General features: G+C 36.9%; 1 protein-coding gene across 13 annotated transcripts in view; it reads right to left on the bottom strand.

Annotated features, from left to right (window-relative positions):
* The window catches only part of LCORL (ligand dependent nuclear receptor corepressor like), a 159,071-nt gene that overhangs the window by 34,933 nt on the left and 96,737 nt on the right, over positions 1-27,401 (bottom strand). For 12 of the 13 annotated variants that reach the window (XM_084798048.1, XM_084798040.1, XM_084798046.1 and 9 more), the window contains one exon: positions 11,079-11,330. In XM_084798048.1, coding sequence (XP_084654174.1) covers positions 11,079-11,330 — 252 coding nt within the window. Of the gene's footprint in view, positions 1-11,078; positions 11,331-27,401 lie in introns of those variants that run through there. The other variant, XM_084798043.1, reaches the window with a different exon arrangement.

Below are 27,401 nucleotides of genomic sequence, written 5' to 3'. Positions count from 1 at the left end.
AACTATTAACAGGATAAGGCTAGCACAGATGCACTATTAACTTAAAATCCAACATGTAATCAAAGAATACACATCTTTTTATTTGCTCTAAAAACTGAAATATTAAACCTCTGGAAAGGAATCAAGGAGAAAAAAATACCTGCCTAAAACTAAAAATGTGTCAAGGCTAAAGAAAATTGACTGACTTTTACAGTAACTAAACCAATTCACATAAACTATTTCGTGTCTGGGGAGATGTAAAGATGAATAAAACACCATGTTCATAACCTTTGTAGAAGTGGCTAATCCTGCAGTGAGTGCTCATAATGTAGAAAGCAATGTGATAGAATGGCAGCACAAAAACAACCCCCCCCCCCCCCAAACACACAAAGGGCCCATTCTCACGATGCTTAGTATCAAGTAAGACAATCCAATCCGCATAATGCTACCACCAGTGCTGCTTAGGAATACACTGCAAAGCAAGCTATAGTGGAGGATGAGCTGAGGGGACCAAGCACATATGTCCACATATCCACACACTTTTAAAATCATCATCATCATCATCATCATCATCATCATCATCATCATCACTTACTACCTAGAAAAGGCTAGGTTAGAACTTACTGACTAGCCCAGGCTGACCTCTAACCTGTGATCTCCCGCCTTAGTCTTCTAAGTGCTAGAATTATATGTGTGGGCCACAATACCAGTATAGGAGGCAGTTTTATGTTACTGGTGTAGGACGGTTAATTAACATGATCTTGAATAAGGTGAGGGTTCCTAACCAGGCAGATGTATGGGTGAAGGCTCTAAATAAAATGGTTTGTACAGAGGGACTACCTTATAAAATTGCTTAAAGTTTTCGAGGAACACCAGAGTCTAGGATGGCTAGAGAAGAGTAAGTGGGCTAAAACTGAGGTACAGTCAGAAATGTAGGAGGATGACATACAGGGTGACATGCCATGGTTCAATGCTGAGTATTATTATGGAGACAAGAAGTCAGTGGAGGATTCCAGCAGACTGACAGCATTTCATCTTTATAAAGCATCAATGCTGTGTGGACATTAGACCACAAAGGCCTGGGGGACAGGCAGCTCTATCTGGAAAGCTCTAGCTGTTCCTCATCTCTAAGGTTCTATACTTTTCTTTTGCTAAGAGGAGTTCTACTCTTCTCCCCTCACAGTCATACTGATTCTTTTCAAATCTTATGAATCACTCAGTCACTCTGGGCAGAACTTGGACTTGGCGGATTGTCGTCACTCTAGGTTCCCCTTACAGCTCTATTACGTGCCTTATCCACCGCTTAGCAGGCCGTCTCCTCGTTGCTATGCTACACAACCAGCTTATCCACTTTATTCAGTAACACATCACTCTGTCTAGCAGAGTGCCTGGCCCAAATGCTCAGAAAATATTTGCTAGATAAAAAATTGAAAACCTGGAAGAAACTTAGTGCTGAGTTCTGGGTTAGAACACATAGATCAGAAAAGTAAAGGAGGGAGATGAAGTTCCTGCTACATAAAAATTGTTACTTCAAAGATTTTGACCAGTTTACCCACTCAGCCTAATTTTATACTTAGTTTTCTCCAAAGTCGTGCATTTCTCATGCATCTAGCCCCTTGTACTTCATTCCTCAAAAATGACACAGGTCACCGGATCTCTCAAGCTGAAACAGAGCATTCCCTCTTCTAGGATGTTCTTTCCACCTGCTCAACTTGTCCCACAGCTACTCATTCTTAAGGCACAGATCTCTGCAAAGGCCGCTTTCCTCATGTCAACACAGCACCGTTATGCACTTACTGACTTAGGCTTTCCTCCCGTCAGTAAGACTCATGTTATTTTATATGTACAGGTGTTTTGCTCGCATGTAAGCCTGTACACCACATGCATGGCTGGTGCTTATGGAAATCAGAAAAGGAATCAAATGCCTGAAACTGGGAAGGCTGCAACAGCAGCAAGTGTTTCAACTGCTGAGCGATCTCTCTAGTCCTTTAAGAGAACTAACTTAATATTGATTAAAATGAATGAAGAGTGAATACTGCTTTTCTGTTTCACCATCTCATTTCTGTTATTATAAATTGAAGTTTTACTATTTCAATAATATTTCAGATCATTTTCTTCAAAAAGTGACTACTGCATGACCCCTTTCAAGTTAGGTTTTAATCTATAAAGTTTAGAGGGGTAGGAGGAAATACAGTTTTTCCCAACTCCAATTATTACCCAAAGTTTCAGGACAAATTAACAAACCTCTATAATTTTAAATTCATCTAGACTTTTGGTGTGTTTAATTAAATTCATTAATTCTACAAAATCGTTCTCTTTTCATATGCAGTGTGAAATAAGTAGTGACATTCTAGCTGGGACAATAAAACTTTCTTTTCCTTTTTCAAATCACCATCACATAAAGAAATTAAAATTATACCTATTTTTAAACTGGATGAGTTATTTCTAAGTATTGTGGGCCGTGCCCTGAGGACACTGGAGCGGGGGCTGGACCTGCAGATTCAAATCTCCTTGACACACGGCAATAATGGGATATCCGACAGCAGTCCGAGTGAGGATCCAGTAACGAGAGTGTAGGCCTCCAGTCAGACCCATGACTCGTAGCAATAAACACTTGAAAATAAACATATGTGGACAAAAGGCTATACTGAATGATACACTACAGCTTCTGTGACAAGATTTTTTGTTTGTCTGCTTGTTTTATTTTTTTTAATTTTTTTTCTTTTTTTAAAAAATTTTTTATTAATTTATTCTTGTTACATCTCAATGGTTAACCCATCCCTTGTATCCTCCCATTCTTCCCTCCCTCCCATTTCCCCCTTATTCCCTTCCCCTATGACTCTTCCTGAAGGGGACTTCCTCCCCCTGTATATGCTCATAGGGTATCAAGTCTCTTCTTAGTAACCTGCTATCCTTCCTCTGAGTGCCACCAGGTCTCCCCCTCCACATGCTGGCGAGGATGTGGGGAGAGAGGAACACTCCTTCATTGCTGGTGGGAATGCAAACTAGTACAGCCACTTTGGAAATCTATCTGGTGTTATCTCAGAAAAATGGGAATAGGGCTTCCTCCAGACCCAGCTATTCCACTCCTTGGAATATACCCAGAAGATGCTCCAGCACACAACAAGAAAATTTGCTTGCTTGTTTTATTTTACTGGAGGGAAGAGAGAGATTTTGGTGCATGACGTGTAAATCATAGACATTCAATAAAAGTAAAAAAAAAAAAAAAAAAAAAAAAAAGAAAGAAAGAAAAGAAAAAAGAAAAAAGAAACCTGTCCTTATCAGGCTACTGGTTCCTGACTTTTATCTCTTTAGAAGTTTAAATGTGATAACACTTTAGGCCCTCTCCATAACTGAGCTGACTGTATTACATATTTTAAAAATGTAGTTCTATAAGGATTTGACATGGTTATACATTATATTCTATCTAGTGAAAATAGGAACATTTTCCAATATATTTGTCATACGACACTGAAAAAGAATTGGTCTATGACAATTTACATAGTAAACACAAGTTCATAAATACGTATATGCATTACATTTTAATATGCATCATAGATTTTTAGATAAACTTTAGAGATCCACAGGATGTGTTATATTTTCTTAGTGTTGCCATTTATATTAAAGCATTTTGCCACTACTTCTTCTTCAAGAATAAAGTCTGTTAAGACCTGGGGGGAAATGTCACTCCTAGTGTTGTCTGAACTGGAAAAGAGAAATGTAGTAAAAAGAGCAGAAGATGAGAAATGGAGGCAGAGCATTTCCTGGATCCTAAGGACAATTTATATGTCGTCAAATGGTGACTCCACCTACTGTTATTGCTCTTTTATGTATGTACATATCTAAAGCACTAATGACTAACTTAGGAGATAAGAACAATGTGTTCACTATGCTCTCATGATGACACACCTGAAGAAGTAACACTGTATTCTCTTTAGGACACTGTAGTTACCTTTCCATTTACTTGATAGTAGCTATCCATGTCTAGTTTTCCGTTTGAGACAATGCTGATGTAAGCACCTAAGTGTGTCACCTTATGTTCAAGTTATAAGGACCTTCTCTCTAATTCATACCTACAGGTCAAAGTGCTAGTCCATGTGTGTTTTCAACGCTAGTAGATATTTGGAATATCCATAATAAGAAACAGTGCAATTAGCATGCAAGTTATATGGATTTTCAAAGCAAACTACTTTTTTTTTTTTAAATAAATGGATGAATTGGTGGTATCAGCAAATTAGTCAAAAAGAAGTTAAAAGATTTAAAGAGATCTTAACCCTACTTTTAGACATGCACTTGCTTTTTATGAGAAAACAAGTTAGAAACATTGGAGTCAATAGTACATTAATTAATTTTAGGTGATTAGTACATGACTATTCTGCTGTATTTTCTGTATGTTTAAAAACTGTCCTGAGAATAAACACAGCATTGTTTTCATTTACTAGTTTCAGACTACCATTTAATATCACAATTTAACTGCCTGTGACAAAATCCTACTGAAAATATCCAAAAGGCAAGCCAACATAACTTTTTAGTAAGGACATGTAATTATTAATTATACATATTACACCAGAGATAAATTCAGAAGTAGATTGATGCTTGAGAATTTAAGCCATGATGATGTTGAACAATTTCTTCAGCATCAATGCTCTATCGGGCCTTTTGACAAAACTAATTGTTATAAACCATTCTCATCATTTTCTTGCACATTACTGACAAGGAATTTTTTTTTTTCTGAGACAGGGTTTCTTTGTGTATCCTTGACTGTTTCTGGACTCACTTTTAGACCAGGCTGGCCTGGAACTCACAAAGATCCACCTGTGTCTGCCTCCCTGAGTGCTGCACTTACAGGTATGAGCCACCATGCCTGGCTGACAAGGAATCCTTTATAACATAAAACTGTTTTGTAAACTTCTAAGGTCCTAATTCTTTTTTTCCTGTCTCTTTATATTCCTTTTGTCATTCTATTTGGTATTCAATTAGCTAATTTCTACACATCTTTCAGCATCAGTCCTTATTTAGTTGTCCTTCACAAGTTCATAGCATCTTATGTAGGTCAATTCTATATTATGTCACTTTCATATAATTTTCCTATTCTAAAACCATAAATCCAGTAGCATCTGAGGGGTATGTAGGGTTAGAATCTGTTAAACTTTATAGCTAATAATAAACTTTATAGCTAATACTTTCTTACAGTATTCATTTCTTAAAATAATGGCTTGAGAGTGGTAGCAATTCAATGATTATTATCATCACTAATTAATCCACCACTGGCTTACTGCAGTCTGGTTACATATAGCACATAGTACTATAGACTGACTAGTAAGTAGTACTGAGATCAATGAACTTTGTTCACTGAATCAGTTTCCCAGTCACTAAATCTGGGAGAGAATGTTAGCACTTTTCCTCCCTTTTGATCATTTCCCTTATTGGTTGGGTTCTAAAAGTCTTAAAGACTTTCTTCAGAAATGTTAAGATAGGGCTGGAGAGATGGCTCAGAGGTTAAGAGCACTGACTGTTCTTCCTAAAGGTCCTGAGTTCAATCCCCAGCAACCACATGGTGGCTCCCAACCACCTATAATGAGATCTGGTGCCATCTTCTGGTGTACATGTGTACAGGCAAAATACTGTATACATAATAAATAAATATCTCAAATTATTTAAAAAAAGAAATGTCACGATAATCATTAATGTTTAGTTGAATTTGAATATTAAGTGAAAAAGCATTTGTTAGCTCCACACAGTATTGCTGGCTTCTAGCTGTTATACAATATAGACCATGATTCAGTTCACATTTGACTATGGACATGAGTTCAAAAGTCTTTGAAACCAGATTACCTACTATGAATATTAAACATAAAAACAACTTATGACTCATTGCATAAAGGACAGTGAGTACAAAAGAAAAGGAAACTATTTTATATTGTATGGACAAAGAACACTTTAAGAATTATTACACAAAAGATGTTAAAATTATCACGAGTAATGAAACTGTTGGCATAATCACGGCTTAACACAAAATGTTAGTATTATTACATCGCCTTAGGGCTTTCTCATCTAACCTCTCTAGCCATTCTTTAACTGTCTCTTCAAATAGGACCCTTCCTCCCCTCCTCAACCAATGTATTTCTTGGTAAGTCTTTGGCTCTGTAGTCTTACTGTATTCTTAGGGGAAATTTTATGGTTTCAACAGTGAATCATGGGTATTTAACTGACTGCCAGAAAATATTTGTAGTTTCACAAAATCAAAGATATATAAAGCTTTAATTATTTTCTATGATGAAAAGTATACAAAGTGCTTTTGCTGCATTTCATGGGACAGTCAAAGGACTTAGAAGAAACATGAATGGAAAGCTGGTGAGAAGGACATTTGAGAGACATGGATGCTAGATCTCTTTAAATGGGCAAAGGACATGAGGTTATTTCTATTCCATGTAGATATTCATCAAAAGGTTACTCTTTAACAGAGGAATTCAATCATCAAGTAGACAGGATGACCCACTCTGTGGAACCCGTCTTTCTTTGGCTATCCCTGCTTGTGACTGCACAATGGGCCCATGAACAAAGTTGCTGAGTTAGATGGAGGTTATGCATTAGCTCGATACCATGGGCTTCCACTCAACAAGGCTGAACTGATTACAGCTACTGCTGAGTGCCAAATGATCCAGCAGCCAACCAAAGCCATTCATTGGGTGGCTATTCAGTGACTTGGTGGTAGGTTAACTACATCAGACCATTTCTTTCATGGACAGGGTAATGCTTTGCCCTTATTGGAGTACACATTTAATTCTGTTTATAGATTTTCATTTCCTGCATATAATGCTGCTCTGTCCATTAGCACAGTATTCCTTCCACACAGTATCACTTTTGAAAAAGGAACTCATTTCATAGCCAGAAAGATGTGACAGTACATCCAATATCATTGACTCCACGAGTCATACCATGTTCCCTATAGTCTTAAAGCACTGGCTTGACAGAACAGTGGAATGGCCTTTTAAACACAGTTGCAAAACTAAATAGGTAGCAATAGCCCATAGCTCTGGAGAATGCTATTTAGAAGACAATATATGCTTTCAATTGGAGTCCAAAATACGGTACTGTCCCTCCTATAGCTAGGATTAATGGGTACAGCCCACTAAGGAAAGTTTTGCTTCCTGTTCCTGTTCCTAGACTTTAGTGGCCTAGAAGTTCTGGCTCCAGAGGAGGAACTACTTCTATCAGGAAACACAACAAACATTCCTGCCTGCCTACTGGCTATTTGGGGCTTTTGATGCTCTTAAAATCAACAGACTGATAAGAAAGGAACAACAGTGACTACAGAGATGACCTAGTGGTTAAGAGCACTGGCTGTTCTACACGACCTGAGTTCGGTTTCATGGTGGCAGAAAACGAAAATTAACTCAAGCTCCATGGACCTGATGCTCACTTCTAGCTTCTGGAGGCTACGTACACATACAGCACACATAGACATACCTGAAGGCAAAACACCCACGCACATATAAAGAAATCCTTTAAAAGAAGGAAAGAAAAGAAGGAAGGAAGAAAAGAAAAGGTGCTAGAAGAGGTGACTAATCCAGACTACAGGAATTGGACTGCCTCTTCACAATGGAGGAAGGGAAGACTACATCTGGAGTGAAGGAGTTCCTTTACGGTGTCTCTCGGGAAACAACTGGGCAAGATGACAAAGGGCATAGACTCCTCAAGAATGAAGGTATGGGTCTCCCCTCCGGTGAAAGAAGCAAGACTTGCTAAGGTGCTTGTTGAGGGTAGAGGAAATAAAGAATGGGTAGTAAAGGAGGGGAGTTATAAATATCAGCTAAGTCCAGATGACCCATTGCAGAAATAGCTGATATGAATATTTCTGCTTTACTTCATTAAGAACATGTTTGTGCACAAATACACATATATTAAAAGCCAGTATCTGTTTTCTTTCCTCTACTTATCATGGACTGTAACACTGGCTGAGGTAATATCAGCGTTTTTTTTTTTTGTAAATCTATATTATTATATTTAAGTTATGAGACGCTAAAAGACTAAGCATTTTGCAAAGGACTTAGCCACCTAGTTTAAAATATATAATACATTTGTGGTAGGACATGGGATAGTTATATCATGATAGGCAGCATTATATCCTAGTTAGTGTTTGCATTTGGAAACTAAGCACAATACAAGGTGATGAAACTGGGTGCCAAATTGACAAGGGTGGACTTGTAAAGCTAATCTTGGGTATCAACTTTATATATAACTAGTGTTACCTCAGAAAGAGGGAACTTCAGCTGAGCAACTGCCTCTGTCAGACTGGCCTGTGGGAATGTCTATGGGGAACTTTCCCGATCAATGATTGACATGGGAGGGCTCAAACAGCTGTGGGTAGTACCACTCTGTGTAGATGATCCTGGATTGTTCAAGAAGGAAACTGAGCTCGCCATGGAAAACAAGCAACCATGATTCCTGCCTCTGCTCCTGCTTCACTTCCTGTCCTGACTTCCCTCAGTCAATGATCACGATGTAGAAGTCAAATACATCCTTTCTGTCCCAAGCTGCTTTGGTCATGTTTATCAGAGCAACAGAGCACAGAAAGCAACTAGGACAGTACTGTACTTAGAGTGTAATTTAACACATTAAAGTTCATGCAACAGCATTACTGTTTGATTAATATGAATTTTCTAATTACAGGATAAAATGATTAATGGTCAATTAGTCCGTAAAGGTCACAAGGCTACAAGTAGTGAAAACTACATTCTCTAATTCAAGCAGTCATATGATAGAAACTTCATTAGCCAAAATTCTATTCTATACAGTGTTTTGAACAGCAAAAGTGCTTTTCACATTTACCCCTTAACTTTTTTTTTATAAACAGTGTAAGGAGGGACCTATTGTCAACCTCCTTTGGGGTGTGTATCCAGTTGCCTGGGAACATTTACAGAATAGGACCTCTTCCCCAGTGATTTATACTGACACCTGTAGTTTACTAAGATTTCAGTAATTCCTTGGAAATTTCTGAGCTTTTACTGATTTATATTCTGACCAAAAGGTCCCAGTTTTAGTTACTGCACTTAAGTCTTTTATGGATCTTAAAACAAGCCTTTCATTACCTTGATTTTGTTATTCTTGTATCTTTAAGACTTGCTTGTCAATTTTAAAATCAGGAAGTCATTTTATGTTAGCAAAATCAACAAACTAGTTAAATTCTGATTGGATACTAAATCTGCAAAAAGCATTTCTACTCAGCTGAAATATAAGCACTTGCTTTGGAAATCTTATTTTATTACTGTCAAAAAGTTATATGATGCTTTCTATAGGTCTTACACAATTTATCAGTTAACATTACTATAATTTTACTTTTTTTTTCTTTCAAGGCAGGTCTCATGTAATCCAGGCTGGTCTTGAACTTCTGATCTTCCTGCCTCTACCATCTATATGTTGAGATCATGGAATTGTACAATATTTTACTATATTTAACTTGAGGAAACTTATTTAGTATTTTGAACTTATGTTTGCTAAGTTTCAATTTTCCTTTTTTGCTTGCCATCTTTTTCTATTTGGAACTGTGAGTCTGCCAAACATCAAGTTCATGTTCTATCTATAGAATGTTAAATTTCTGCTGTTAAAGGAGAGAAGACATCAAGTATAGACAGCAAATAAAAATTTAAATCTCTGTGCTTTAAATGCCCAAAAGTCAAAGTAAGAGATATAATTTTTCTTAAGCCCATATTGCAGTTATATTTTACCTTTCTTATAGCCTAATAACAATATTTCTCATAAACATTAATTAGACTAAAATCAGGAACTAAATAAGGGGGATTACTTCCATGTTCCAATATTGATGGGTCTCTAGAGACTGTCTCTTCTAAACACTGATTGCTGTGCTCATCTCTTAAAGAGCCTTAATGCCAATGCATTCTAGGATCATATCAATGAGACTTTTTGCCCCTCTTTTAATATCTTTTTCATAGTTTCTGAGTCCCATTTTGTATCATTTGATCATTACATACACTTCATCTCTAATCAAGCATGGAGTAATTCAGGAATGACACCTCCCCCTCCACAACCCCCACAGCTACAAGAAGTGAAATGATCTCTAAACCATGCTAATAAAAGCCACTTGTTCTCTCATCTCCAGATAAGACATTTACTTGGCATCTTCTCCACATTCTTTTGTCTTCTGTGAAGTCACAGATATATTACAAATAAACTCTACTTTACATAAATTCAACATGGTAATGTATCTCTCTATGTTTTTAGTTATAGGAGTGTAGTGTATATTTTTATATGTAAAACTTTCCCCTTTCCTAGTTATATCATAAACAAACGGGTGGTGGTAGAGAGACGGCCTAGCAGTTTAGGGCAATTAATGCTCTAAAGAGGACCTGGGTTGAGTCTCAGCACCCACATGGTGGCTCACAACCACCTGAAACTCTAGTTCAAGAGGGTCCAACATTCTCCTGTCTTCTGAAGCCACATGGCATGTACTGGTACACTGAAATACATGTAGGAAAACATTAATACACATAAAACAAATAAATCTAAAAAATAAACTGAAAATACTCGATGGTAAACCATCTACTTATTTCTTATCCAAGCTCAGAAACTAAAGAGCAAATACTAAACTAGTGTTTTTTGTTGGCTGCCAGAAAAACAATTATTTCTCATAGTATTTCTTTATACACATCCTTTATTTTTAAGTTGCCCAATGAGATTCTTACTGTATACTCCAATTTGAAAAAATAGAGAGACATTCAAATGTTCTTTTTATAAAGTATTTAAAATGTACTATAGGGAGCTAGAGAGATGGCTTGTAGTTAAGAGCATGTACTGTTCTTCCAGAGCACTTGCATTGCACCCCAGCACCCACATTAGCAGGTCCCTCTTTTGGCCTCCCCGGGCACCTGCACACTTGTGCACTGCCACCATACATAAATAAGTTAAATAAAAGATAAATCTTTAAAAGCTGCATCACAAAGTCCAAATTTTTATCTCTCTGGTCTATGCTACGTAAGTGAAACAAGGAAAGAAAGGTAACTTTCCCCACTAACATAAAACATATCCAAGTTTAAATACTTTAAAATAAAAATGCATCACATGTTAGACAAACAACATACCTTGCTGAGCAGCTTGCTCTTGCGTTCGCGTCACAGTGAGGTCTAAGGGGCCTTCCTGCTCATCCTGAAGGCAGTTTTCTGCTTGGTTCATTTGGATACTTTTACATATGAGACTTGCTCCAATCGACCCATTTCTATTTTCTTGAATTTTACCACTTTTTGAAATGTACTCAATTGCAAACTGACGTATCATCTTTTTCATTAATTCCTGAGCAACTAAGGGAATGTTAGGATCACAGTTCTGAGGAAGATCTGGGGAAGAAATAAATGTAATATCATTAAAAAACAAATATGAACAACCCGGGAGTTTAACAAAGGAGTGACAATATCAGTATCCAGTGCCAGTCCATAGTGGCCAGTAGTCTCTGTGACTCAGAAATAATAACTGTGTACATGTGGTTTTGTATTTCTTCCAAAATGTGACTTAAAAAAATTAATTTTTAAAATCCCGAACAAAAGTATAAATCAAAGATTTAGGCACAGGAGCAGGACTTACCTCCATAATTAAATGTTCATTTAAACAACCTATTAGATATTAAACATATTCTATAAGATATCAAACTAAGTTTAGTATTTGAATTAAAATCTTATATATGAGCCAAATGTATGCAATATAGATCATAAGATACCTGAAAATTAAAAAAAAAAAGACACCTGAACCTTAGAACTCTTCACCAGTTTTTTTTTACATTCTGTCAAATGTGTTTTATTTATTTATTACCCTCGATTGTCATCATGAATTTATTTCCTGTTATACAGAAAAATGACCACTATAAACAACAAAAGGAAAGAATAGTGACAAGACAGCAGCAATCAAGAGTCAAGATTTGCTAATATCCTGTCACACTTGCTTTATTAGATTTGTAGAGCCACTCCAGAAAACAAGCAATCTAGAATTTAAAAAATTACAGCCAGTTTCTTCCCACAGTCTCCAATAAAAGCATAGTATTATTTACCACTGAAGATCATGATCCTACAAAACATGTTTATCACCTATAACCGCAGTAAAGTTTTCACACAGGCATACAAAGGCAGACACATACGCATGCACACCATGGACATGGTCTCTTTCTGTCTCTGTGTCTGTCTGTCTGTCTCTGTTTGTCTGTCTCTCCCTCCCTCCCCCGCTCCTTGCAGAAACCTGTAAAACGGGGCGGGGGGGGGAGGTGAGAATCAGTCAAATGACTTCATTATATCTAGTAGAGGATAATCTTGAGCCATCTATAAACACTGAGTAACAGCAAGATACTTTGGCCTAGTGGAAATTTTTTTTACATATGGTTCTGGTCTTATTTTAGTCCCTTTATTTATTCTGGCCTTCAGAGGTAGAATGAATGAAAAGCCATGAAGGATAGTTAAGAATACTTGGGAAGGCTTCCGCTTCTTTGAAATAGATTTAATTCTAGAAGCCCTTATTTACACAGACCACTACTACACAAACAGGCTTGTCCTGGCCCAGAGCTGTATGAAAATCAAGAGGTAATTCTCCCTAGTTTTATGGTTCCGTATTAGTTAGAATACCTGCTAAGGAGACAAAGGAAAGTAACGCCAGCAGGCCAGCAGTATTTATCCTAACAGGCTTATGACACAAGAGGATCTGAAAACACAAAATTCACAGGGAGCAATTCTTATCTTGTCCATTATCACTTTTCGTAACAAAATTCGACTTAAGCCAATATAGGCAGTTATCTAACCATGAAACATTTCCTCAGACCTGGTAGAGATGATGCATAACACATTATTTACTTCAAAGCAAATACTTTTCAGTTATGAAAAACATTTGAGAGAAGGCACCATGGGGATGTACGAGCAACACTTTAGCCTTCACTTCCACTCCCTATTTACAATCAATCTGCAATGACCCAGAAGACACAGCTACAGGTGGGAATCTTAGCAACCTCTGTGAATTTACACCAATCACACATCATCTCCATGTTTCCTGTCTCCTCATTTAATAAAGTAGCAATAATAGAAAGTGGGAAGTTATAGGGCTTTATCATAAAATACTGCAGAGATTATAAGACTGTAGCTAAAATATGAACTGTCTTGGGCACATAAACAGCTCAGCTGACGTGACTTGTTATCAGAGGTGATAGTTTGTAAGAAAAAGAGAAGCAAATAGACAGAATGGTCATATATATCGGAGTCAAATGGCAAGTAAGTTTTCATACTTGAGGTGGTAATATTCAAGCTCCAGTGGGTTTTGTTGTTGTTCAAAAAACGATACTATTATCACATGCTTCTCAATTAACGTGAAATAAATAGTTTCTTCACTGGACACAGAAATTCCAAACGCAACATGTCTTAATGAGTAATGGAAGGCTTCTATAAAAACTTCACTTTTAAACACTGAATTTTCCTTCACATTATCTGTTTACATAAGATGGCAGTTTTACACATAAATATTTTAGCTAACTGCCTGGCAGTTTATTGATTAGTATCATTTGCCAATTCATAATGATAAAATTTACAACAGAAGGAATAAAAACCATTCCGTTTATCATACAAGTAGAAGTACATCTGAGATTACAGCTGAGTGGCAATCCTATTCTACTCACTAAGCCACATTGTGTCTCCTTTATGTCGTTCGGTGTACTATGGAACACGAGCGGGGGGGGGGGGGCGAGGGTAAGAGACAGAAATGTTTCTCAGCTGTTGACTAGTAAATATGCCTCTGAAGTTGCTTGTGCAATCTGTCTTAGCAACAACAACAAAAAGTACAACTTAAGATGTATATTAAGGGAGTTTAAGCTCAGGTTTACAGATAAGTAGCACCTACAGATCATATATAAGCACCACACTGTCTTACATAACACTTAGCACTCATGGATTCTAGCTTTCAGATGTTGTGGCAGGGTGGTCTAGAAAGCAATCCTCCATATGTACTGAGAAAGAAAGAATGCTACCACCTAGAAAAGGGTGTACTGACCCTGGACAAGATGGACTTACCAATTTTTGCTTCGTCTCTTCATTTTTCAAAAGTAACTAAATAAAAAAATCCTAAAACTATTTAGTACGTTTTCAGATTCAAGAGGCTGCCAGTGATTTTTGTGCTGTCTGGTTCCTGGTGTTGGGTAGTCCACTCCATGTTACAGTACAAGCAGCCTGGGTGAGTAATAGCTTACTGTGGAAGTATGTTATCAGACATTAACTCTTCATATTGGTACTCCCATTCACTCACAATCTTACTCCGCCACCTTCCCCATCCTGGCATCACTCTTTGTCTTCTCTAGCCTCTTCCATTTTGCTACTCTCTTCAGAAGAGTGAGCAGGCCCATGAAGGCTCACAAGAGTGAGCAAAGCACCCTCCAAAGTCAATAGTGTAATTCCTGGAAGCATATATTCCAGATTAACAAATTCTCAGAAGGCTGAAATCTCAACTAACTCTCAAATTGCAGCCATGTGAGTCCATGAAGAATTCTGAGTCTATCCAGTTTAGCCATTTTCAGATTTGTGATCCAGAGAAAACATGAATTAATATATCTTTATAATTTTAAACAGCTAAATTTTGGAGGAGATTTGTTATAGAATAAATGCTACAGTTTCCTGTTACATATTAGTGGGATGCTATTGTAATAAAAGATTAAGGTGGTGACTTTAGAAGCGGGCTGTGAGTTATGAAGGTAATATCAATGAAAGCCTAAATAATCTCAAGTTTCAATTTACAGAAGAATCATACATTTAATACACAGAGTGAACTATGAAGGAAAAGTAGGAAATGATATCAGATATGGAGAACTGAATACATAATCATTATGTAATAGCAAATCTATTTTGTCTACAGTGACTTCCAAACTAAAAAAAATGTGCCTAATATTGCAAGATCTACTGGGGAAATTTCTAAGCAAAACAAAGAAGTCCTTTGACTTGTTCTTGATAATTAAAATAAAATGAAAAAGGTGATAAACTAAAGGAAGAAACATTTAAAATAAAAGCTATCAAGCTATGGTTATTCAAAATTCTCACATACAGAAAGAACAAATGATCAAACTAATGAATGGTTATTCAGGTAGGAGATGCAGCTAACAGTTTAAAGCTCTAAACACATATAAAAGAGGAAATATAAAAAACAATAACCTCATGTCCCATACTAAAAGAAAATAAATTAAAAACCAAATCCAAGCAAGTATAATGTAAATAAATGACCAGAGGAGAAATCAATGAAATACAAAATGGAAAAATAGAGATCAATGAAACAAAAAGTTCATTACTTAAACAAACAAACAAAAAACAAAACAAAAAACCAAAACAAAAACAAACAAAAAAAACAAAAACAAGAAAACAAAACAAAAAAGAATGTAAAACATTAACTTAGACTAATAATGAAAAAGCACGTAAGTTCAAAGATACATTGGGGTGAAAAGTAACACCACTAACTTTAAGGGAAAATACAGAAATGTAAGGAAATACAATAAAAACAATACTTCAATAAATTTGATAACCAAGGCAAATTAATCTGGTTCCTAGAAGAACATAATCTGGCTAACTGACTCAAATAACAGAAAGTCTGAAGAGACTTAAAGCAAGTACAGATTAAACAAAAACACTCAAAACTGAGACAGAGGGGAGGACATTCTAGTGGGACTCTAGATGAGAGAAGCATGGGAGAATGGCAAAGTAGAAGGATACAGAGGGTCCTAGAAGCCTACAAGTAGAACATTATGATAGGTAGATTTGGGCTCAGGGGTCCCGCTCAAACTAAGGCACCAGCCAAGGACAATACAGGCGGTAAACCTTAAACCCCTACCCAGATATAGACAATGGACAGAACACTCTCCACAGGAGAGTGGAGAGTGGGATATTACTTTCTCACATAGTCTGGTGCCTCACCTTTGACCATGTCCCCTGGAGGGGGAGACCTGGTGGCACTCAGAGGAAGGACAGCAGGTTACCAAGAAGAGACTTGATACCCTATGAACATATACAGGGGGAGGTAATCCCCCGCAGGAACAGACATAGGGGAGGGGAATAAGGGGAAAATGGGAGGGAGGGAAGAATGGGAGGATACAAGGGATGGGATAACCATTGAGATGTAATAAATTAATAAAGGAGAAAAAAAAAGTTAAAACACACACACACACACACACACACACAGTCCAGGAACAGATGTTTTCAATGGCTATTTTGCACTCAGACATTTAAATAAGAATTAATTCCAACCGCTTGAAAACTCAAAAGCAGCTTTACTTCTAATTCATTCTGTAAGGCTATTAGAGAGAGAGAGAGAGAGAGAGAGAGAGAGAGAGAGAGAGAGAGAGAGAGAGAGAGACAGACAGACAGACAGACAGACAGACAGACAGACAGACAGACAGACAGGCAGAGAGATCAAGAAAATGGTATCCAACAGAGTTCAGCAATACATAAAAATAGAGGGGCCCATCCCATAAACTGGAGTTTGGGTAGTTACTATAAAACTATTTATTAACAGAATATAACACAGAAAAGCACTATCTCCATAAATGCAGAAAAAATACTTAACAAACTTAATAAAACAACAACTCACTAAGAATAAAAGACAACTACTTCAATCCACACAACACCAATGGTTACAAATGTTTTCTTGTTTGCTTTTGTCCTGAGGAAGGAATAGTTTCCCTTCTTTGTGAGACAGTCTCAGAGCTACGTAGCTCTGTTGGACATGAATTTGCAGTCTTTCTGCTAGTTTTCCCAGATTCCTGGGTATGGAAATCAAAGGAATGGGCACAAGTAGTTTTTAATACTGATCTGTTGGACTGAATAAAATATTAAACTTTATACGACAAACATACATTTCATAATTTTTGAATGTTATTTTTAGCCTGTATTATTTTGATTCATAGATTCAGAACTGTCAATACTTCCTTTTGTGTTTGAAATTCATTGTTTTGTGTTACTATTTCATTATATCTGAATGGTCAGTCTTAGTGCTTACTTATTTATATTTTAAAAGTTTTATTTGTCTATAATTGTGTGTGCATGCTCAGGTGTCTGTGTGTAGGTTAGTGCACTGGAATGCAGGTGCCCGTGGAAGCCAGAAGAGGATGTCACATCCCCTATACTGGACTTACAGGTGGTTGTGAGACAACTAACATGAACGCTGGGAACCAAACTGAGGTCTTCTGCAAGAGCAGCGAGCACATTAACCACTGACCACTCTTTCTAGTCCCTAGCAGTTTTTATTTTTGTCTAGATTTTTGTCTGTGTGGAGACCTGTGAAGAACATCTAAGTAATGAATTTATGATACTTGATAATGTATTTTAATACATTAGATAACTGCTATTTCCATTTACACTTTCCTCACTGTTTAAGTGTCAGTTTTTCCTTTCAAAATATTCTATTATTTTCCTTCTTTTATTACTTATTGGATGTTTTTTTAAATAAGCCTATCTTTCTTATAAATGCCTACACTTAATGTATTTGTCCCATCAAATGTGATGAACAATTCTTTAATTCTAGTCACACCACTCTAGTTTACATGATGGTGTTTGGCATCAGTCCCTCCCTCATTTTTTCCCCACCCATCTATCATTAAACACCTAACAGCTATGTTGTTCTACTTTTCGTTTCTTAGTACCTTTAACACCTTCAATTCTTGGCTGAATTATCTATGGCTTCTTCAGAGTTCAGACTTCCAGAAACGCTTGGTATATGTGACATACTGTTTAAAAGTTAAGTTTTAAATAGTAACGTTTATTTTTAGATATTTCGCTTGTTTACTTTGTATATGCTGCATTGTTAAAACAAATCTTTAAACCTTTTAAGAGATTTATTTATCTTTGAGGCAGGGTTACGTGTATCTCTGGCTGGCCTGAACCTCATTGTGTGTCACCGTGCCTCGCTATATCTACTTATTTTTTGTAGGTGTTTGGCCTACATAATTGTATGTGCATTACAAGCTCGATGTCCAGGGTGGTCAGAGGAGGCATCTGATCCCCTGGAAGTGGAGTTACGGATGCTTGTGAACCACCATGTTGGTGATGGAAGTGAACCAGGTCCTCCAAAGGAGCTCTTAACTTCTAAGCCAGCTCTATAGTCACATACTGTACTAGCTTTTAATCAATGCTTTGCATTCTTTTTATTGTTTAAAAAAACTCATTTTAAGGTTTTATTTATTTTATATACACAAGTATGTTGCCCACATGAACGTTTGTGTACCACGTGCATGCTTAATGCTCATGGGGGCCAGAGGGGTGCCAGATACCCTAGAACTGGAGGTATAGACGATTTTGTGCCACTATGTGGGGCTGGAGACCTAACCTCGTCCTCTGCAAGAGCAAGTGCTTTCAGCTGCTGAGCCATCTCTCCAGTGCCATACCTTCTCATTTCTGTACTTAAGTCTTTCATGGTCTGGCCTTGTTCTTAATTATTTTTTTCCAATATCTTTTCAAAGAACCTTACTACCTTCTGTACATTATGATTGATTTATTCGAGGTGAAAGGAAACATTCTAGAGAATTTTGTATCTGGGAGTGATATGAGTATAATCTTGGATGTGTTCTTTGTCGGCTTGTTTTGCTGTACCAGGTTCCTGAAGGAGATTAACCCATAATTATAAAATAAACTTCACATTTCTTAAATTAGTATAAATTTGAAATAACTGTTAAGGCACTTCCTGAACAAGCCTAATGACTTGAGTTCAGATGCCCCGTGGTCACAGAAACACTGGACACAGTAGCATAAAGATCTGTTGTCAGTATATCCCTGTAGGGAGATAGGAAACACAGAGGAGAATCTCCAAAACTTGTGGGCGCACTAACCTGGTTTGCAGTAGCAAACAAAACTTGCCTCAAACAAGGTGAAAAGAGAAGGAAACCCACAGAGGGCATGTGTCTCCCTAATAAATTACCAGAGAAAAAATTCCCTTTGGATACAGATTTCTTCCTTGTTTATTTTACAGTTTTATTCTGCTTTTATCCCAATATTTTATTTTAATGACTCTTACATTTATAACCTTTTAGATACAAAAGGTCCCATTGATAATAAATTACTGTTATATTAAAGAATATTTTAAATTAATCATTCAAATTTTCTAAGCTTTTCTTGTAACTGATGATTCATTTAAAACCAATTTTCCATATATTGTAAATGCACTATTTACTCAGATGTGATAAACCTCAGAGCAAAACTCTTGGGCCATTCACTCACCCTGAAAGAAACATTTCCTTATTCTTCTTTCCTTATGCCTCTATGCTGTAGAGGCATATAAAAACTATGTAAGCAAAAACTGTATTAAGGGGAAAAAGTTGTATATTTTTATAATTTTTCTTGCTTTAAAAACATCAAGAGTTTACATTGATTAAGACCAGAATAAAGAATACAGTTTGTATTTTATATCTTTTTAAAAAACCAAGTTCATCTGATTCTTTGAAAACTTAAGTTTGATAGCCCCTACCTATGATATTAAAAATAAGAAAAAATACGCAAACTTACTAGAATCAGAATAAAGGTTGTCATTACTGTAGGTGCCAATTAATTAAAGAGAAAAATTATAAATAAGTTCATGCTCAAAAATGTACTAACAGTTGGGAATAAACTGATTTCTTGGAAAGCAATCTGAATCTAATATAAATCAATCTAATATAAATTATAAGCTTTAGATATGTACTGGTTAGTTTTGTTAACTTGAACCAAGCTAGAGTCATTTGGGAGTCAAAGGAGAAAATGGACACTCCAGACTCGCTTGTGGGAAAACTTATGGTACATACACTTTTTCTTGATTGGTGTTGATGTATCAGGGACAGCCCATCCCACTGTGGACAGTGCTGCCCTGCACTGGTGGTCCTGAGTGCTGTTAAAAAGCATGGTGAGAAAACCACAAGGAGCAAGTCAGCAATGAGCATTCTTCCATGGTTTCAATTTCGGTTCGGCTTTCAGGTTTCTGTCCTGCTTGAGTTCCTGCCCTGACTTTTCTCAGTGATGAATTGCCATTTGGAAGTTTAAGATGAAATAAACTTTCACTTCCACATTGCTTTGGGTAATGATATTCATCGATACAGGCTTACAAATTATATAAAATATAATGTTTATAATGAAAATTGAAGGTATATGGGGGAAATATATGAGAATACTGAACTTTCGACTTCACCTAAAAACATAAATTTACTCTTTAAAAAAACAGATTATACTAGATGTGGTGGTGTATGCCTGTAATCCTAATACTCAGGAGGCTAAGGCAAGAGAATTTAAAGCTCACGAGCAGCACAAATAAAATAGTGAAACCCCATCTGATAATATAAAAAAAGATATGTTAATAAAAAATTTTAAAGATTAAATGGAAAATCTATACTTGTTTCCATGGTCTTCCTTCAAGGTTAGATGCAGGTAGAGTTGACTGCCAAACTCTGCCAAGACAGGGTGAGCAAGTCTTCAACAGTTCCTGCCTCACAAATATGTCTGTCAGATATACTGGGCCAGAAGGCTGAAGATGATGCTCCAACATTTTAGAGATTTTTGGGTGACTGTTCAGGCAGCAAACTGTCATTTTTTTTTTTTTTTCACTTTAGAAGCTGCTAACATGTACTTCTTGTTTACTCAGGTAATTAATTTGATTCCTTCTCAAGTCTCTAATGGGGTTGAAGACCAGATAGTTTAATTTTACAATTAAGCTTAGTTGTTTAGGGGTTAGGATGCTTTTATGTCTAGATAGATGATATTTTAGTTGATAGAGATAAGATATAATAGATATTGATTTACATTCAGAATTTTAGACTCACCAAGATAGGAAAATGTTTTCTTCAAGGTTTCCAAATACAAATAGCCAAAACACTATGAATGTAATATTAATATAATTCCTGACTGTTTCATGGTTCTTCTTGTGGTATGTAGTTTATTTTACATATGTAGAATAATATAAATGTATATATAAAAATGTTATTAATAAAAAAATCATTCAGTAGATGGCACCAGAGATCCTTTAGAGCAGTGGTTCTCAACCTTCCTAAAGCTGCAACCATTTAATAGAGTTCCTCATGTTGTAGTGACCCCTAAGCATAAAATAATTCTTGTTGCTACTTCATAACTTTAATTTTGCTACTGTTACAATTGTAATGTGAATATCTGATATGCAGGATGAATTTACATTGTTACAAACTGAACATAATTAAAGCAGTGATTAATCACAAAACAATTTGTAATTATATATTGTGAAATATAATGACAAATAATGAAATTTTGTCTTGAAACATGATATGGAATGGGCAACAATCTTACTATAACAACAGTAAGCTACATTGCTACAAACACAATAGTATGCATAAAAAGGCAAGGTCAGTGAGAGGGTTGAGATTGCTTCTTTCAGAAATTGTTGGGGCAGCCTTTGCAAGAATACAACAAAGACCATCTTCCACAACAGGCCTGCTTCTGTATTTAGACTTGAGAACCAATGAGCTGGAGAACCTGTTTTACAAAGACATTGTTGGAGACAGAAGAAGAAGGTGTAGCACAGTGTCAGACAGAACAGGACATGACAGCAAACACTTAATCCAGAATTGTCCAACTAGCCTTGTAGAGAAATCGGTTCTAGCTGCATCACTGTGAGCTCAGTGAACTCCTCTTGTGCTGCCTCAGGAACATCTTCAACTTTCACTGGCAAGTGCAAATGGGATGTCAGGTAGATTTGAAAAACACAAGGAAATTTCATCTGCAAGCAAGTGTTCTTTTATAGAAATTTTCATCATAATCCTTTTGTCTTGTTCAATGTCATTATGATCTTTTCAAACAAATCAAGGAATGTTGCATTTTGTCTTTTCAGTGATAAATTTAACTCATTCAAGATGGCAAAGGTGTCAACCAAGTAAGCTATTTTCTGCAAATCATTTTTATCGCTGAAAAATGCTTTGAACTGTGGTCTCGCTTCCTGATTAAAAAATGCTTTGAGTTCATCATGAAGCTCAAAAACACGTCTTCAAGCTCTTTCTCTTGAAAACCACCTCACTTTACTGTAAACAACAGAGCTTTGTTCTGTGCATCCAACTTGAACAGTTTTGCAAACAGTGGCCTATTTAAAGTACTCTTGAAAAAAACTGACAGTACTTATGACACTTTTCATTACTTCTTGTAACTCTCGTGGCAGCATCTTCACTGCTAATATTTACCAATGAATCAATCATACAGTGAGCTCTAATGACTTTTGTTGACTTATTTATTATGAAACATTGAAATCCAGATCGACATCCTAGTATAGCTGGAGCACTGTCAGTGCGAACACCACAACCCTTTCCCCAAGAGATCTTATGCATTTGCAGAAATGAACCAACTCTGTCAAATACATCACATGCAGCAGTAGTTGTTTCAAGAGGTGTACAAGCAAGAAACTCATCATTAATATACCCCACATAAACCAGTAACTGTGAAAAGTTTGCAACATCTGTAGATTCATCAAGCTGAATACTAAATATTGGAAGTGGAACAAATTTAATTTCCTGGGTTAGCTGATCAAGAATATCAGCAGACATGTCATCTATTCTTCTGTAGACTGTCATAAGATAAGGAAATTGCACTCAATTGCATAACAAATTCACTTCCAATCATAGCAATGTCTTTGGGCCCTGGCAACAGTAAATCTTCAGCAACGAAGTGAGATTTCAAAGCTCCAGCACTTCTAAGTGGCACCTATTGTTTTTAACAAAATCTCAATCATTTGATTTCACCAACATAGGCATGGGAGCCAGATGCCCAGGTGAAGGCCTGTTAGCTCAGAGAGGCAGAAAAAGAACCGAGCTGACCTTCCTCCTCAGTGGACAACCCAGAAAAAATTCCTCTTGCCCATGCCACCTCAAAGAACCTCCGTCAAACTAAATATCCCTCCTTTCTACTTCCTCTGTCTCTATCCGTTCTCCTGACTTCCTCTTCCTATGTTTTTTTTTTTCATAATAATCCTGTTTGCTTCTTGTCAACTGCTTGATTGCTGTGCCTGTTTTTATGATTGACTTTATTTAATCCTGTTTACAATATTCAACAGAAAGCTCATGGATTAAAGGTGTGTGCTACAGCTGAGTCACACCACAACTAAAAGCAGGCTTTTCCAGTAAATAACACAATCTCAGGGGTCACAATGTGATCAAATATCTTGCAACATTTCTACTTTTTTGTCTAAATAAAAAGGAAAGGTTTTAACTCTAACACAGCAAAGCTACTCAGAATAATGAATAATGAAGCTACTTCTGCCAACCTTTCCACAATGTCTAGCTTGTTTGATTGTACTTAGCAGTTTTAGGATTAAGGGTGTTTTTTTGTTTGTTTGTTTGTTTTTTGTTTTAGTTTTAACTTGTTCACTTTACATCCCCACTGTGGCCCCTTCCCTTGTCTCCTCCCAATCCCATCCTCCCTCCTTCATCCCTTTTCCCTCTCTCCCCTAATCCTCAGAAAAGGGAACCCTTATCCCCTAACATTTGACCTCAGACTATCAAATCTCATCTGGACTACCTGTATCCTGTCCTTCTGTGCCTTGGCAAGGCCATCTCGTCAGAGGGAAGTGATCAACATGTGGGGGCTAGAGCCAATGTCTGAAGCAGTAGTCTCTATTCCCCAAATTATGGGACCCCCCATAAAGACTGCTGCCTATCTACTACATCTAAGCAGAGGGTATAGGTCCTCACCATGCACGGTCCTTGGTCGGTGCATCAATCTCTGTAGCACCCCCATCCTCCAACTGGATCTGTTGGCTCCATTGGTCTCCTTATGAAGCTCCTGACCCCTCCAGGTCCCTCTACTCCCCAACTCTTCTATAAGACTCCCTGTGTCCCAGCCAGGAGTTCATCTGTGTGTCTCAGCATCTGCTTGGATCCCCTGCTAGGTGGAGTCTTGCAGAGGACCTCTATCTAGGCTTCCTTCCTTTCTTCTCTTTAACTGCTTCTGGTGTCTATACTATTTGTCCTTCTGAATGAGAATTAAGCATTCTCCCTAGGGTCCTCCTTGTAATTTAGTTTCTTTATGTCTGTGTATTGTAGTGTGGATATCCTGTATTATTTGTATAAGCAGATATTTGGTTAATATCTGCTTATAAATGAGTATATAGTCCTTCTGGGTCTGGGTTGTCTCACTCAGGATGATCTTTTCTAGTTCCATCCATTTGCTTGCAAATTTCAAGGTTTCCTTATTTTTAATAGCTGAGTAGTATTCCATTGTGTAAATATACCAGTTTCTTTATTTATCCTTGGGTTGAGGGACATCTAGGTTGTTTCCAGATTCTGGCTATTATGAATAAAGCCACTATGAATATAGTTAAGCAAATGTCCTTCTTGTATGGTGGAGCATCTTTTGTGTATATGCCCAGGCGTAATATAGCTGGGTCTTGAGGAAGAACTATTCCCAATATATTTTTGAGAAAGTGCCAGATTGATTTTCAAAGTGGTTTTATAGGTTTGTACTCCCACCAGCATTGGGGGAGTATTCCCCTTTCTCCACATTCTTGCCAGCATGTGCTGTCACTTGAGTTTTTGACCTTAGCCATTCTGATAGAGTCATTTTGAGTTGCATTTCCCTGATGACTAGGGAGTTGAGCATATCTTTAAGTGTTTCTCAGCCATTCCATATTCTTATGTTGAGAATTCTCTTTAGTTCTGTACCTCATTTTTCTTTATTTTTCATTAAATATTTTTATTTTTTACATATGCACTTATATTATAACACACACACACATATAATACACTACCTTTAGCAAGAAGAACCATGAAACAATCAGGAATTATATAAATGTTATATTATTAGTATTTTGGCTATTTGTATTTAGGAGCCTTGAAGAGAACATCTTTCCTATCTTGGTGCATCTAAAATTCTGAATGTAAATCAGTATCTATCATATCTCATCATTATCAACTTAAAACATCTATCTCGACCTAAAAACATTTTTGGTTTGGTGATGTTCTTTTTGTGTTGTTGTTGTTCTTCTTCTTCTTCTTCCTCCTCCTTCTTCTTCTTCAATTCTTTATATATTTTGGATATTAGCCCTCAGTCAGATGTAGAGTTGGTGAAGATCTTTTCCCCAGCTGTTGTTTTGTTCTGTTAACAGTGTCTTATACCTTAAGAAGCTTTTCAGTTTCATGAGGTCCCAGTTACTAATTGTTGATCTTAGAGCCTGAGCTGTTGGCATTCTGTTTAGGAAGTTGTCTCCTGTGCCAATGAGCTCAAGGCTCTTCACCACTTTTTCTAACAGATTTAGTGTGTCTGGTTTTATGTTGATCTCTTTAATCCACTTGAACTTTAGATTTGTCCAGGATGATAAAGGTCTATTTGTATATTTCTACATGTAGAAATTCAGTTAGATCAGCATAATTTGTTGAAGATTCTATCTTCTTTTTTCTCCCATTGTATGGTTTTGGCTTCTTTGTCAAAAATCAGTGCCCATAGATGTGCGGGTTTATTTCTTGGTCTTCAATTTGATTACATTGATCCACCTGTCTGTTTCTATGCCAGTACCATGCCATTTTTTAATCCCGGTTGCTCTATAGTACAGCTTGAGATCAGAGATGTAGATACCATAAGATCTTTTATTCTATAGGATTGTCTTGTCTATTCACGGTTTTGTGTTTTTCAAAATGAAGTTGAGAATTGTTCTTTCAAGGTCTGTAAAGAAAGAACTGTGTTGGCATTTTGATAGGAATTGTTTTGAATCTGCAGATTGCTGTTGGTAAAATGGTCATTTGAGTTCAAAGTTCTGAAAAAGGTTCAGTAAAGACTGTCAATCTCCTATGAACTCGGGAATTTGAATGTCCTGAGCAGTTTGTAGTCTGAAGCTGCTCTTTGGGTGGTGCTTCTCAGCTTAGTGGCAATTCTGGTTAGGTAGAACACAGCAGTGTCCACTGTGCAGAACCTGGCAGAGAAGAGGCAGGGGGCAGTTTTCTCCAGTGATAAGCAGTGCCACAATCCAGGTGGACTTGGCATTGCAGGACCCCATCATCTTCTTGGAAATCTCACAAGTTATTGTTAGGGATGGTCACAATACATTGTAGGAAACAACATTTTTAATGCCATATTCAGCTGATCCCCAAAAGGTCTGAGGACCACAACATCCAAGGTACACAAACTTTGTTCCAAGTTACCTGTTTCAGACTCAAACCTGAAAATGTGTACAGGAAGCTAGATGAAACTTATTTCTAGAATTAGTTAGTCCTCTGTATGACTATTAGTATCACAACAGAAAGTTTATATATACTAATCTTAGGGATTTTGAGATAATATTTATACCTTAAGAAAAGTTTTAGAAAGCCAAATGAAACCACAATATTACAAGATTAGTGGCAATAGAAGAGTTGCTTATTTTTTGTTTTCCTCGTTCCATACCAGGTGGCTCTTCTGATACAAGACAGAGGTTTTGGGTTTTCCTTCAACAAGCATGTGTCGGTTTAAGGAAGGAAAGAGCCACACTCTAACCCTACAGCCAGCTTTAATTTTTAATTGAGTTAGGACCACATAATGACCATTTGACACTTATGTCTGTAGAAGGCAGCAAAGACAAACATTTGGAAATCTGCCAAGGGCAGGACAGCTGCATGGTGGGAAGAAGGGAGCTTCTACCTGGGTGGTCCTACTCCTGGGGCATTGAGTAGTTGTCCTGCTGGAAGGGGCAGCTGCTCTGACAAGATGGTGGCATGGGTGCTAGTCCAGGGCTCTGAACTGGGACTTCAGGGTGCTCAGCTGGAGGTGAGCAATCCCACTTGGCCAATTTACTCTTTTTCTTGGGACATTTTCTCTTAATGATCTGTCTTTTTTCTTCAGATGTTTCATTTGTTCTGTGGTTTCTGGATTCCTTACTTGAATGCTTTTAATTCTTCTGTACAGATAAAAGCAAAATCCTGCCCCAACCCTACCTTTGGGGAGTGGGGGGGAGTGGGGTTTCCTTTTTTGGGCAGGTTATATTTTTCCTAGGGCAAAATGGTTTTTTTGGTACAGAATAAACAGTATCTTTCAATGGAAATAAAAATTCTTCTGAAATTAAATATACCTTAGCATGTATGGATAAATATGCCTCCATTTCTCCTTTGCTTTATATATAAATTCAAGGCTTAAGTGTATTTATTTTTAGATCAAAGAAGGCATTCACTTTGAATTTCAGCCTGCCTTTTCTAGTGGCTTTTAAATTTAAATCACTGTAATTCTTATGTGCCTGCTTATGCTTCTCAAGTATTGGGATTAAAGGCCTTTGCCTCCCAAGTGCTGGGAGCTGGGATTAAAGGTGTTAACTACCTCCTGGCTATAGATTCCTTAGAATAGTTATTCATGTATGGTTGTCCTGGTTTAATTTGGTTTTCCACTTCCCCTTATTTTTTTAGTGTTGGGGTAAACTTTCAAGTTTTTTGAATGTGTAGTCTATTACTCTTGCTGATTTACTCTCAATTGTTCCCTGAC

Source organism: Acomys minous, assembly GCF_964271855.1.
Source record: "Acomys minous genome assembly, chromosome: 10".
NCBI classification, from domain to species: Eukaryota; Metazoa; Chordata; class Mammalia; order Rodentia; family Muridae; genus Acomys; species Acomys minous.
Note: the sequence above shows the minus strand (reverse complement) of the source record. Positions and strands in the feature narration are given on the sequence as shown.